The sequence below is a fragment of the Odocoileus virginianus genome, chromosome 7, assembly GCF_023699985.2.
Source record: "Odocoileus virginianus isolate 20LAN1187 ecotype Illinois chromosome 7, Ovbor_1.2, whole genome shotgun sequence".
NCBI lineage: Eukaryota > Metazoa > Chordata > Mammalia > Artiodactyla > Cervidae > Odocoileus > Odocoileus virginianus.
Window position 1 is genome coordinate 46,229,109 of NC_069680.1, and position 12,240 is coordinate 46,241,348.

General features: G+C 41.4%; 1 protein-coding gene across 2 annotated transcripts in view; it reads left to right on the forward strand.

The window, feature by feature from the left end:
* The first annotated feature begins 2,547 nt into the window (after positions 1 to 2,547).
* Positions 2,548 to 12,240, forward strand: part of TNKS2 (tankyrase 2) — a 65,356-nt gene continuing 55,663 nt past the window's right edge. The window contains exon 1 of one of the 2 annotated variants that reach the window (XM_070470643.1): positions 2,548 to 3,031. In XM_070470643.1, coding sequence (XP_070326744.1) covers positions 2,833 to 3,031 — 199 coding nt within the window. In that variant the 5' untranslated portion in view covers positions 2,548 to 2,832. The remainder of the gene's footprint in view (positions 3,032 to 12,240) is intronic. The other variant, XM_020869962.2, reaches the window with a different exon arrangement.

Below are 12,240 nucleotides of genomic sequence, written 5' to 3' on the forward strand. Positions count from 1 at the left end.
AGTCCATGGGGTCGCAGAGTCAGACACAACTGAGTGACTGAACTGAACTCAATAATTCTTATCAGGGTGTGGTAATATCTTGCTGTGGTTTTGATTTGCATTTCTTTAACAGAAATTTAGAAATTCTGTATTTTTTAAAAATGACAACTAAGATTTCTTTGCAATATCACTTACATTCACTATATTGGAAAAATTTATCAGACAATGAATGTGAAAGTCGCTCAGTTGGGTCCAACTCTTTGTGACCCCATGGACTCTACAGTCCATGGAATTCTCCAGGCCAGAATACTGGAATGGGTAGCCTTTCCCTTCTCCAGGGGATCTTCCCAACCCAGGGATCAAACCCAGGTCTCTCACATTGCAGGCAGATTCTTTACCAGCTGAGCCACAAGGGAAGCCCAAGAATACTTAAGTGGGTAGTCTATCCCCTCTCCAGCGGAATTGAACCAAGGTCTCCTGCATTGCAGGCAGATTCTTTACCAACTGAGCTATCGGGGAAGCCCAGTCCTACAATACCAAGGGTTAATGAGGACAGAGATTTTAAAAACTCCTACACTCTCCTAGCAGCCATGTACATTATAAACAATCTCTTTGGAAAACAATTTAGCTTTATTTTGTAAAGTGAACATTTGCTGCCTACGATTAAGTGACTGCTTTCCTGGGCAGTCCATTCCTACTCCTGCAGTGTTTTTCAAAGCTTTTGTCACCACTCACTTGTGTGTTCTGTGATCAGTTAACTGGGAGTCATAACTAGCATTTTTGTAAACACTGAAGAGGTAAATATCATTTCATTATTTTGTGAAACTTTTGTTTCATATATGTGAGCGTGTTTACTGGTTGAATACAGCAATCGCCTTTCTTATGCTATGAATAGTGGTCAAAAAGTTCAAACACTTCTCATTTTAAATACTTGCACATATGCACCAGGAGAATGTATACAAATGTTTGTAGCAGTACTTTTCACAACAAAACTTGAAAACAAATCAAATGACCAGTAGTCTTGTAATTCTGTGGTATATTCAAAAGACAACTTTATAAAACAATAATGATGCATGAGACTTACAAGCATCACAAATGAAAAAAGACCTCAAAGACTGATACTTTTAGAAAGCTCAAGAACAAGTAAAGGTGAACAATATGCTGCTGAGGAATACACACATGGTAAGGGATTAATAACTACAAATTAATAATTAGAGAATAAGAAAATTAGGGAATACACTTGGCAAGTAGATGAAACATGGAAGAAAAATGATAGATTCAATACCACTGGTGGTGTACCAGTTCTTTAAGTGGATTCACAAATACTTACTATTATGCAACATAATTTAAATCTGTACTTGTCATGTGCACATATAATTATGTAATTTATACATTTATAAAATGCCCCCATCCATGTAAATCCTCTACCTTTTAGCACAATAGTGAGTTGATGTTCCCAAACAAACAAACACTGAATTTGCAACAACAACCAAAAAAAAAAAAACAGCTTAAGAAGTTAAGACAACAGGGCACGGGCGGGGAGATGCTTGTCTGCATGCCAAGGGTCACATGTACCGGTTTAGGTAACATTTGTTGTTCAGTTGCTAAGCTCTGTCCAAATCTTTGCAACCCCACGACTGCAGCATGACAGGCTCCTCTGTCCTCCACTATTTCCTGGAGTTTGCTCAAACTCATGTCCATTGAGTTGGTGATGCTATCTAACCATCACATCTTCTGCCGCCACCTTATCCTTTTGTTTCAATTTTTCCCAACGTCAGGGTCTTTTCCACATGTATGTGACCATAGTTTTAAAGTTTCTTAAGACCAGGGCATAGGGTAGGGAATGATCATGAACAGCTGTATCACTACCTTAGGCGTGAGAAGAAAAGAAATCGCAATTCATTAAACTGTCAGTGATGTGTATACCCAGTATATCCCCACTTCAGCCACGTCAGCATAATATACACTCATGATGGGTCCTTTAGTCCTAAACTATTAACTATGGAAAGAGGAATTCATCTAAGCCATACCTCTCAATCATTAATTTAAAATTGGAACAAATTTTCAATGGTTTCCTAATTTTCTTTACATTATCCTGGGGCAGCTCATCCAAACTTCCCATCAAGCAACTCATTCATTTCTGATCAGTGGCTCACAAAAACCAAAACAGCAGTTGCGGGGAAGGGAAGAGACAGTGCCAGGGAGAAACCCCCCGGAGAAAGGGGTTGTGGAAGCTGAAAATATGGAAAATGTGTACAGTAAGAAGTCCAAAATAACATCCAAAACTGGGGGGAAACTTTCAAAGGTTCCTTTGTGTGCAATAAAGAAATTCAGATTAAGAAATCCATTTTTTTATAAAGACAATAAGCAAAAAATACAACTTCAGCAAAACCCACCACAAAGATGGCGGTGGGACGAAGCCCCTACTCCACCCGCGGCCAGAGGCTCTCGTCTCACATTTCCCACAAACCCCTCCGCGCGGCCCGCTGGCCGAAACCTGTCCGACCTGCCTTCTGCCACCGCGCACGCGCGGCGCGACGTCACGTGCGCTCCCAGGGCTCAGCGGAGCTGGCAGGAGGGGCCTTGCCAGCTTCCGCCGCCGCGTCGCTTCTGAGCTCGAACGGCGGGTTCTCGGTGCCTCCGCCGCGGCGGGGCAGCCGGAGGTCGCGAGGCCGATCGAGGGACGCGAAGTGGCGCGGCCATGGGACTGCGCCGAGCCCGGTGACAGCAGGGAGCCGAGCGGCCCGGGCCCTGAGCGCGTCTCCTCCGGGGGGCCTCGCCCTCCTGCTCGCGGGGCCGGGGCTCCTGCTGCCGTTGCTGGCGCTGCTGCTGGCGGCGGCGGCGGCCAGAATAATGTCAGGCCGCCGCTGCGCCGGCGGGGGCGCGGCCTGCGCGGGCGCGGCGGCCGAGGCCGTGGAGCCGGCAGCTCGCGAGCTGTTCGAGGCTTGCCGCAACGGGGACGTGGAGCGAGTTAAGAGGCTGGTGACGCCCGAGAAGGTGAACAGCCGCGACACGGCGGGCAGGAAGTCCACTCCGCTCCACTTCGCCGCAGGTAAGCGAGGCCAGCGCCGCCTTCCCTCGCCCCAGACCCCACCTGCGTACCCGGGTTTGCAGGCCCCAAACCAGACACAGTGCTCCTCTCCCCCCGCCCTCCCCGGCCTTTCTCCCTGGGATTCCGGTCCCGGTTCTCTTGATGTTGTCGAATGGGAGGTGAGGAGACCCCTAGGGTTTAGGGGGTGAATGTGCCACAGTCACTGGAAGAAGTTGTTGTGGGGGTTTTTTTGCTTTGTTTTGTTTCGACAATACCTGTACCCACTTCCGGTCTTACTACCCTAAAAGGCCTCGACAGGCTAGAAAGAGTAGGGGACGAAGTGGACCTTGTGATTTTTAAAGGCCAGTTATCTCCCAAACCTATCTTTCTTGCACTTTCCACTATAACTCTTAAAAATCCTTTGTGTTACGTTCTTAAGCCTTTCGTAATATGCAGGGATGTAGTTTAGGAGGATCAGCTTAATGATCCATTGACACATTAGCGTTAATGGGTTTACGTGGGTAGCAGTCATTGGGAAGTTTCTGGAGACTGGAACTGGAAATAATCAAGTTTGGGAGAGCTGAGGTCTGACTTAGGCTGGGTGCGGGATGCGTGCGAGTAGTCTCTGCCAGACATAAGTTGGGGTGGAGAGTAGTATAATGCCAGCAGAGATGGTGCGGGGACTCTAGCTTGGGTCTAGATTTTAAATTGGAAGTAACCTCGCGTCATCCTGAGATTTAGATCGTTTGAATTACACACATACACACTTATAATACATATTTTTTTATATGTTTACTAGGTTCATCTTATGACATGTGTATATTAAATTTAGGAATATAAAAACTAGAGACGGGACACAGCTTATTTCTATGAAGCATTTATACTTTTCTCTTGGAAGAAGGATTGTGATTATGTCTGTCCTCAAGTGAGCCATGTGTGACTCGGAATTGGGAATAGATTCTCCTATTTTCAATAATGCTGGTTTTTCATGTCGTGTATTACATGATTTTTTTTGGAAAAGCAGAAGTGTATTTTTTAAAGCACTCTGGAATGATGAGCCAAGAAATATAAGAAAGATTTCCTTGTTCACAAGCATTGCTTTTACACTTTCAGTGGGAAATGTGTTTGTCTTAACCTGTACCTGATTTAGAATGTAAATACTACTGGGAAGTATGCTTTCTCCATCAATTACAAATTTGTTGGGTTCCCATTGAGGAGCTTTTTAAGGGAGAAGGTTTTGAGGACCATTGGTGGGAGAACTAGAAACAGCCTGTGGGCAGTGGAACGGGAAGAGAAGAATACTAAAGTCTAATCTTACGTTTAGCTAGTTTTGCCTAAAATTTCGATGATCACCGCTGTCTCTAACTTGAATTGTCCTGCTTGTCCATGTAGTCAACATTTAAGCAACTGATTTGGGAAACTGTCATAACCAACTGATACATAATCCAAAGGGTAGTGTTACTCAGATTCTGTTTGCTTGATCTGTGGGATAAAAATAACCAAAGAAGATCTTAGTTGCTACCTTTCAAGAATTTGTTGCATTAATGAGTTCATATCTGAAAATAGTAATATTTAGAGACTTAAGGTTATGGATTAGCTTCCTATTGACCTTGTTCCTCTCAACCATCCCACCCTGAGCTCTATCCCAACACCAAAGCACTTTTTACCAAACTGAAGTGGAAAACTTTGCGGTTTGTTCAAACTGAAATGGAAAATTTATTTTAGGGACCAGTTACCCCTCACAATTTACCCAAATTATCAGGTACAGGTTATAAGATTAAGAATTTGAAAGTATGAAAGAAAGTAATAAAAATTACTAATTGTCTATATTAAACCAGAGTTTTAAAGCTCTGCATTTAAACCCAGGTGTATAAGAAACTTTAATTAACTGTAAATTTGATCTGAATTATTACTTAAGATTAATGAGAGAAAACCTTCTTGCTCAAATTTTTAAATAAATGCATCCAGCTGCATTTTTTCTTTTTTTTTTTTTTTTTTTGCATTTTTTCTTAATATGTGGAGAATATATTTTATAAATTCTTTGTAGGTAGTGAGTTATTAGTTATGTTAATATGCACGTAAGCATGTCATTGGAAGTTCAGTATAGGTGGGATTATGTAACTGCCTGACCAAACAGTGTCCTGTGTTTGTACATTGTAGGGTAAGCTGTAGGAGAACATTTTTTTTTAAGCCAGTTAAAACTTGGACATTTTATGGAAGGTGGGTAGGTATGATTTTGTCTTTTTGTTTCAATTCCAAGGAATAGGAATGAGAGATCGGTGCAAAGGAAAATGAATCATGATAGAACAGTTTAGAGAATTTGGTCTGTCTTTTCATCTAAAATATTTAGTTCAGTTAAACAATAGTTGCTAGCCCTAAAGGAGTTAAGTTCTTGTGTCAAATGGAAAAAATAATCAGATGAACAGTAACTTTTCTATTTTCAGACTAGATTTCATTTCTTAAATAAGTATGCCTCAAGAAGTCACTGCTTGTCAGAAATTTCCTCTTCAATCCCCCTGCCACCAGTCCCTTACCTATCCCCTCCCCCCAACACACACACAGAGGGTGTGAATGAGTTTTTTGTGACACATTACAAAACTTGCAGAGGCAAGTTGGTGATAGGAAAGCTGCAGCTCTAATTTTGCTAAAAGCAATAACATCTGAAATTCTTGACAGTATAATCCCCTAGAAAACAAGCAGGTTTCAGTAAAGGAGATTGCTTCTCTGAACTTGGTTCTGAAAAAATGAAGAGGGCCAGAATCTTTGGTAGAAGGTCATCTTACTGTCCATCATAGCCAAAGAAAGAAATACACAGCATTCTCAAGAATCTTAGAACAGGAGAATAGAATTCTCTGACTTGAGAATCTTAAATATTCTTTAAGATATGCAGAGAACTGTTCACTGGAAAAAAAAAATTAAAATAACATTCAGTTCAAGGAATTCAGGTATAGAGATGGTGGAAAGAGATGATATATATGTATGTATATACTTGTAGTTGGAGAAGACAAGTTGAAAAAGAACTTGCATTGTTAAAGTTCTAATTAAACAAAGTAACATTTGTACTTAGTATGTTATTTTTCTGTATTTATAGTATGCTACTCAGCCATGTACTTTGGGCTAATCAGACCTCAGTTGCTACATTCATTTATGTATAAATTGTGTATATGATTTGCATATAAGAAAGCTTCCCACTCCCCCACACCAGGTGTGAACTAGAGCACCTGGAATTTCTTATACAAACAACTGATAGGAAACCTACTTATTCTAGAGGGAAAAGAAGGCTAAGGCTAAACAGTGTTGCTATCCACATATGTCAGAGAAGTCAAGTAGACAAAGTGAGAGGCTATGACTTGTGTGGCCTTTGCAGTCAAAGCTAGGGGCTAGTAGGTGAAAGGTTACAAGGAGTCAGACTGCCTTTAACAATACTTAACTGTGGGGTTGGCTGGGAGTCTCTGAACAGTGGTTAAATTGGCACCTTTGAGAGATATGGAAAGGATTTCTGTATAGGAAAGGCAATTGGACTGGTAGGTCAGAATCTGACTTGTATAAGAAAGTGAAATGATTCCTCCAATTGAAGATGTTAATAACTCAGCTGCCAAGGGGCTTCCCTGGAGATAATAAAGAATCCACCTGCAATGCGGGAGACCCGGGTTTGATCCCTGGGTCGGGAAGATCCCCTGGAGAAGGAAATGGCAACCCACTCCAGTATCCTTGCCTGGCAAATTCCGTGGACAGAGGAGTCTGGCAGGCTACAGTCCATGGGGTTGTACAGAGTCAGACACAGTGAGCAACTGACACTTTTACTTTCAGCCGCCAAGATGGAATAGCTCTTGTGATCACCACTGATACCCTTTCCCAAAGTGGTGGTATTGAAGCCCTCCATTAATGTTTCAAAAGCACTTCCTTCTTTTGGCTGTAAGCCAACATCATAATTACGGGAGATCCACAAAAAGTACCCCCATTTCTTACCTAGGGCTAGAATTATAGACTGTTTTCAGGATTGTTTTTTGCTGTGGGGGATAATTAAATCCTGTATCAGTAGAAAACCCCTGTATCAAAGACCAGTCTATTTAAGACTTCGGATTTTTTTTTATTACCAGATCTCTTATTGTAGTATGTTATCAAGACTTGAGTTACATCTTTTTCCTCAGCTGTTGGTGGATTTAGAGATAGGCAGGAGAGCTCAGTAGCAGCCAGTTTGGAGTACTTGTTTCAATATTTCTGCATTCAGATAGTCAGACTTTCATCACCCTAGAGGCCATGGCATCCTTTCCAAAGTTTCTCCTACTCTGACCAGACTATTTGTCCTAAGTTGAACTAGACAAAGCCTTCTCCTGTGTATTCCTCATTCTCAACAAATACATGCAGGAGGTACTTCTTTCTGGATCTTAGTAAACTACAGTTATTAGGTGGGTACAAAAGTGATTGTGGTTTTGGGCCATGAAATTGAAATCATCATAACTAGGCTCAAACACATGTCTATTAATAAAAATACGAACCATTACAATCAACACATTTTTGCCAGTGAGGAATAAGTTTATTCCTGTATTGTAAAAATCCATACTTAGGGTTTTGATGAGCTTTTGGAAAGCATTTTCTGCCTCCTACTGATTGTGGAAGTGTTTTCCCTACAAAAAGTTGTCGAGATGCTTGAAGAAGTGGTAATCAGTTGGCGAGAGATCGGGTGAATATGGCGGATGAGGCAAAACTTTGTAGCCCAATTCATTCACCTTTTGAAGCGTTGGTTGTGTGAGGTACAGTCGGGCGTTGTCATGGAAAAGAATTGTACCCTTTCTATTGACGATGCCAGCTGCAGGCATTGCTGTTTTTGGTGCTTCTCATTGATTTGATGAGCATACTTTTCAGATGTAATGGTTTCAGAAAGCTGTAGTGGATTCGATGAGCAACAGATCATGAAACAGTGATCATGACTTTTTTGGGGGGTGCAAGTTTGGCTTTGAGAAGTGCTTTGGAGCAGCTTCTCAGTCCAATCACTGAGGTGGTCATCTCCGGTTTTTATGTAAAATCCACTTTTTCAGTCTGATTGAGAAATGGTTCTTTGTTTTTTGGTAGAGTATGAGAAGAAAACTCCTCAAAATGATGAGGTGTTTTTTTGTTTTTTTTTTTTTTTTTTTTTGCAGTCAGCTTATGAGGCACCCACTTTTTTTTTCATCTTTCCGATTTTCTTCAAATACCAAACAACCATAGAATGATTGATGTTGAGTTGTTTGGCAATTTTTTGTGTAGTTGTAAAAGGATCAGCTTCGATAATTGCTCTTACTTGGTCTTTGTCAACTTCCGATGGCCGGCCACTACACTCATCTTCAAGGCTCTCATGTCCTTAGCAAAACTTCTTGAACCACCACTGCACTGTAGTTCTTGGGCCAAATGCATTGTTGATGTTTTGAGTTGTCACTGCTGCTTTATGGCCCAGACCCATGTTGAACTCGAATAAAAAAATTACTCAGATTAGCTTTTTATTTAACAGCATTTCTATAGTCTAAAGTAAATATAAAATAACCAGCAAGTAGTAAGTCATTAGCAAAAAAACATAAAACAAGAACTGTGCATTAAAATGATGTATAACATAACCATATTTATTTAAAAATGTATTCCACTATCAAATGGCAAAGTTCAACAATGTAAAACTGCAATTACTTTTGAACCAATCTAATAACAGTAAGTGAGAAGTATAAAATGTTTTCTTCTGATAAAGCTCTGTGTGATGCCTTGGGTTGGCAACATATAACTGTCACTGCATATTGGACCAGCTTCATCATCAGTGGCTCATTCTATCTTCAGGCTATAAAAAGGGAGAGATGGGGGCTCTCAGTGAAACTTCCTGAGAGTCTAAGTTGGTTTCTCTGTAGTAACTTCCAGTGCCTCACAGCTTTTTGGAAGCCATTCAGATGAAAGCATGTTTCCAGTATAGCAGGAAAATATGATACTGTTAACAGTAGTCATGGTTGGCAAGACAGTTCCTGGGACTGTGGAAACTGATGGCATCTGGATGGTAATGAAACAAAAGGGAAATTGCATAGACTACTTTCTTAGTTGTCACAAATCATTAACTTCATATTTTCTGTGGAGGTTGTTTGCTTACTGTTTCAGCAGAGTATCATCTATACACTAAATAAATGTTTATCAAGTTCTCCTATATATCCAGTACTGGCCTTGTCCAGTGAACAGAAGTGAGCAGGACATCTTGCCGGCCATTTTATTGATCAGCAAATTTAGTTTCCAAGTAAGCCTGTTTTGTTTCTCTGTCAGGGCTCTATAGTGGATTCAAACTCAATGTATGATTTCATCAGGATGTTCATGTTTGAAGATGAGTGCTATTTTTTTACATAATTGTAAAATAAAATCACAGTGTATCCTGAGCAGCCGTGACCACTGACTGTAGGCTTCTGATTCCTTCATATAGAGATCCTTAGGATATGGAGCTGGGCATTGACTCTAAGGATATGCCTATTCATGTTTTACCTGGCCAGTGAGAGCGTGATCAGAACATACCTTGCAAAACTGTTTTTTCTTCAAAAAAATGAGTACTTAACAGAAATGCTTTGAATTATTCTTGAGACTGTAAGAATGGGGATTTTATCAGGGATTGGCTCTTAGAGTTTGGGAAGCCACTTAAATCTAAAGGTTTCACCAGACTTCCAAAAGTAGATTTTAAAATTTGAAATAGCTCCCTACTGACCCCTTCTAAATAATTCCTTTCATGTCAAGAAGTAACTCAAACACTCTAAATCTCAGACTCTTATCTACTCTCAGAATAGCAGCATGACCTCTATGCACATATTATAGTCCTTACACTGTGACTTGGAAAACATGCTGATCTCTCTGTCAGTCTCCAGATGGGTTTCAGACCTCCTAATGGCTAAGAAATCATATTGATACAGTTGTTGAGGTGAAAGTCCTCATCCTTGTCTTGGACTGTTGCTAATTATGTAGATAAAATCACCTTAACCATTTCTCCCCATATCTCCTCCCTAGCTAAAACTTCAATTTCAGTATTTAGTCAAACACATCAGTGTTGATTCTCTCTTGTTATCTCTGATTTGAAGCAACCATCTTCTTTTTTCAGTGGTATTTTAACAAAAGGCTACTCTTGACCTTTCTTCAGCTTGTTCACTAATCCTTTATAATAGATATCTTCCTGACACTATCTCATAAAACAACTAGATGTTCTACTATAGCTATTTCTATGCCCACCTCACACCCCTTTTTTGGGAAGTTACTCTGTGAGTCACCAGTTTGACTACTTCAGACAATATTACCACTGAAGAAATAGTGATCCTTCTCAAGGTCCTTGAGTACATCAGTAACTTTCCAAAGAGATAACTTTACTAACTTTTCTTTATTCTGGTTCTTTTTCTCTTACTCTCCAACTGAAGTCTTTAATAAAAGTTTTTCTTCCAGGTGCATGTTAAGTGGCTGAAATGGCAGAACCACTGATTGGGGCAGCTGGGAGTGGCGCACGTGGGAGGACAGGGTGATCACAGTGCCCAGGCTGTGATAAGGAATGTTCGGGTCAGAGTGTCGTGGCAGCAGATTTGACCTTTCTTCTTTGAAATTTTCCCTGTTGGCTTTTGCAGTGCTATTCTTTCTAAGTTTTACTTCTCAGTCTCCTTTTCTCGTACCACAATGTATTTTTTCAGTAAATAAACAGATTTTTTTGTTGCTGTGCGCCAGGCAGTGTGCAGGACACTGGGGAAGTAGGGATGAATTAAGATAGATGTTGACCCTCCTTTTATGGCCCTCAGGAGATTAGTACTGAACAGTAATTACAAGTTTTAATAAGTACCAGAGGATACTGCTGTGAATAGCAAAGCCAAAAACCCTTGTATTTTTTCTGGAGCTTGAGTTCTAATGGAGGAGAGGGGGAAACCAACTGAATTGATTGTATGACTGTGCAGAATGAACTGCTTTAGATAGAATGATGAGGGATGGCCTCTTTAAGGTGGAGACATTAGACAGGGAATAGAAATGCAAAGAACAAGGGAGGAGGAGGCCGGGCAGACGGGCAGACGGGCAGACAGGCAGCGTACACTAAAGGAAGGTTGGCACACTCGATGAATGAAAGAAATCGTAGTTCAGAAAGGGGAAAGTGGTTTGAAATGAAGTTAGAGAAGTAGGTAATGGCCAGTTCAGGCAGCAGGCCTTGTAGGCCATGGTAGCATGATTAAATTTTATTCTAAGAGTGTCAGTGGGAAGCCAATGAATTACTTTAAATGAGGGTATGATACGAGGATTGTTTTTGAAAGATCGCTGGGGACAGTGGAAATGTGAGGCCCTATTAAGGAGACTTTTGCAGTGGTTCAGGCTGGAGACAGTGGGGGGGTGGGGGGGTTGGGCAGTGTCAGTGGAATGAAGAGAAGTTAGAGAACGTGTTGAGTTTGAGATGCCTTCGAAATACCCAGGTGGAGATATGTCTAGTAAACAGTCTGGAATTCAGGTGAAAAATCTAGACCGGAGATTTCAATTTGCGGGTTGTGTATCTAGGCGGTATTTAAAGCCATAGGAGAAGATGAGGGGGAAAGAGGGAAGAGAACTGAGTCTTGAGGAATCCCGGCATTTAGAAATCAGATGGAATAAGCAAGAAGCCCCTTAGGAGGTAGGACACGTCCGAAACTTGAGTATCTCATCTTCTGCCACAGAGCTCTTTAGTCTGTGACCTTCCTGCCTCAGTCGATGCTAACCCCACTCCTCCATTCCTTAGTCCAAAAACCGTGGAGTCAGCCGTGGCTCCTCCCTTGTCCCCACCTCCTCTTAACCTCCTCACCCTCTCACGCTTACCCTCACCCCACATCCAGTCTGAGAGCAAACTGGTGGCTCTACCTTCAGAGTACCCGGAATCTGCCACTTAATATTCTGACAGGTGCCACCACATTATGGTCCGAACTACCATGATCTCTCATTGGTTTCTAACCTCAACCCCTTTAAATCTTGTCTCAACCCAACAGCCAGAGGGTACTTTTCATATACGTCATATCGTGTAATTTACCAACTTAGAATCCTACGGTGACACTTCCTTTTTCCTCACAGTAAGAAAGCCACAATTCTTATAGTGACCCTCAAGCCTCCGTAACTGGTCCTCGTTACCTCTAACCTCACCTCCTGTTCTGCTACCCCTTGCTCCTTCAGCTCCAGTTATCCTAGCCTTCTAACTGTTGGTCAGTAGGGCTGGTTCTCTCTCCTTCAAGTCTTGGGTCAACAGAAACTATAAA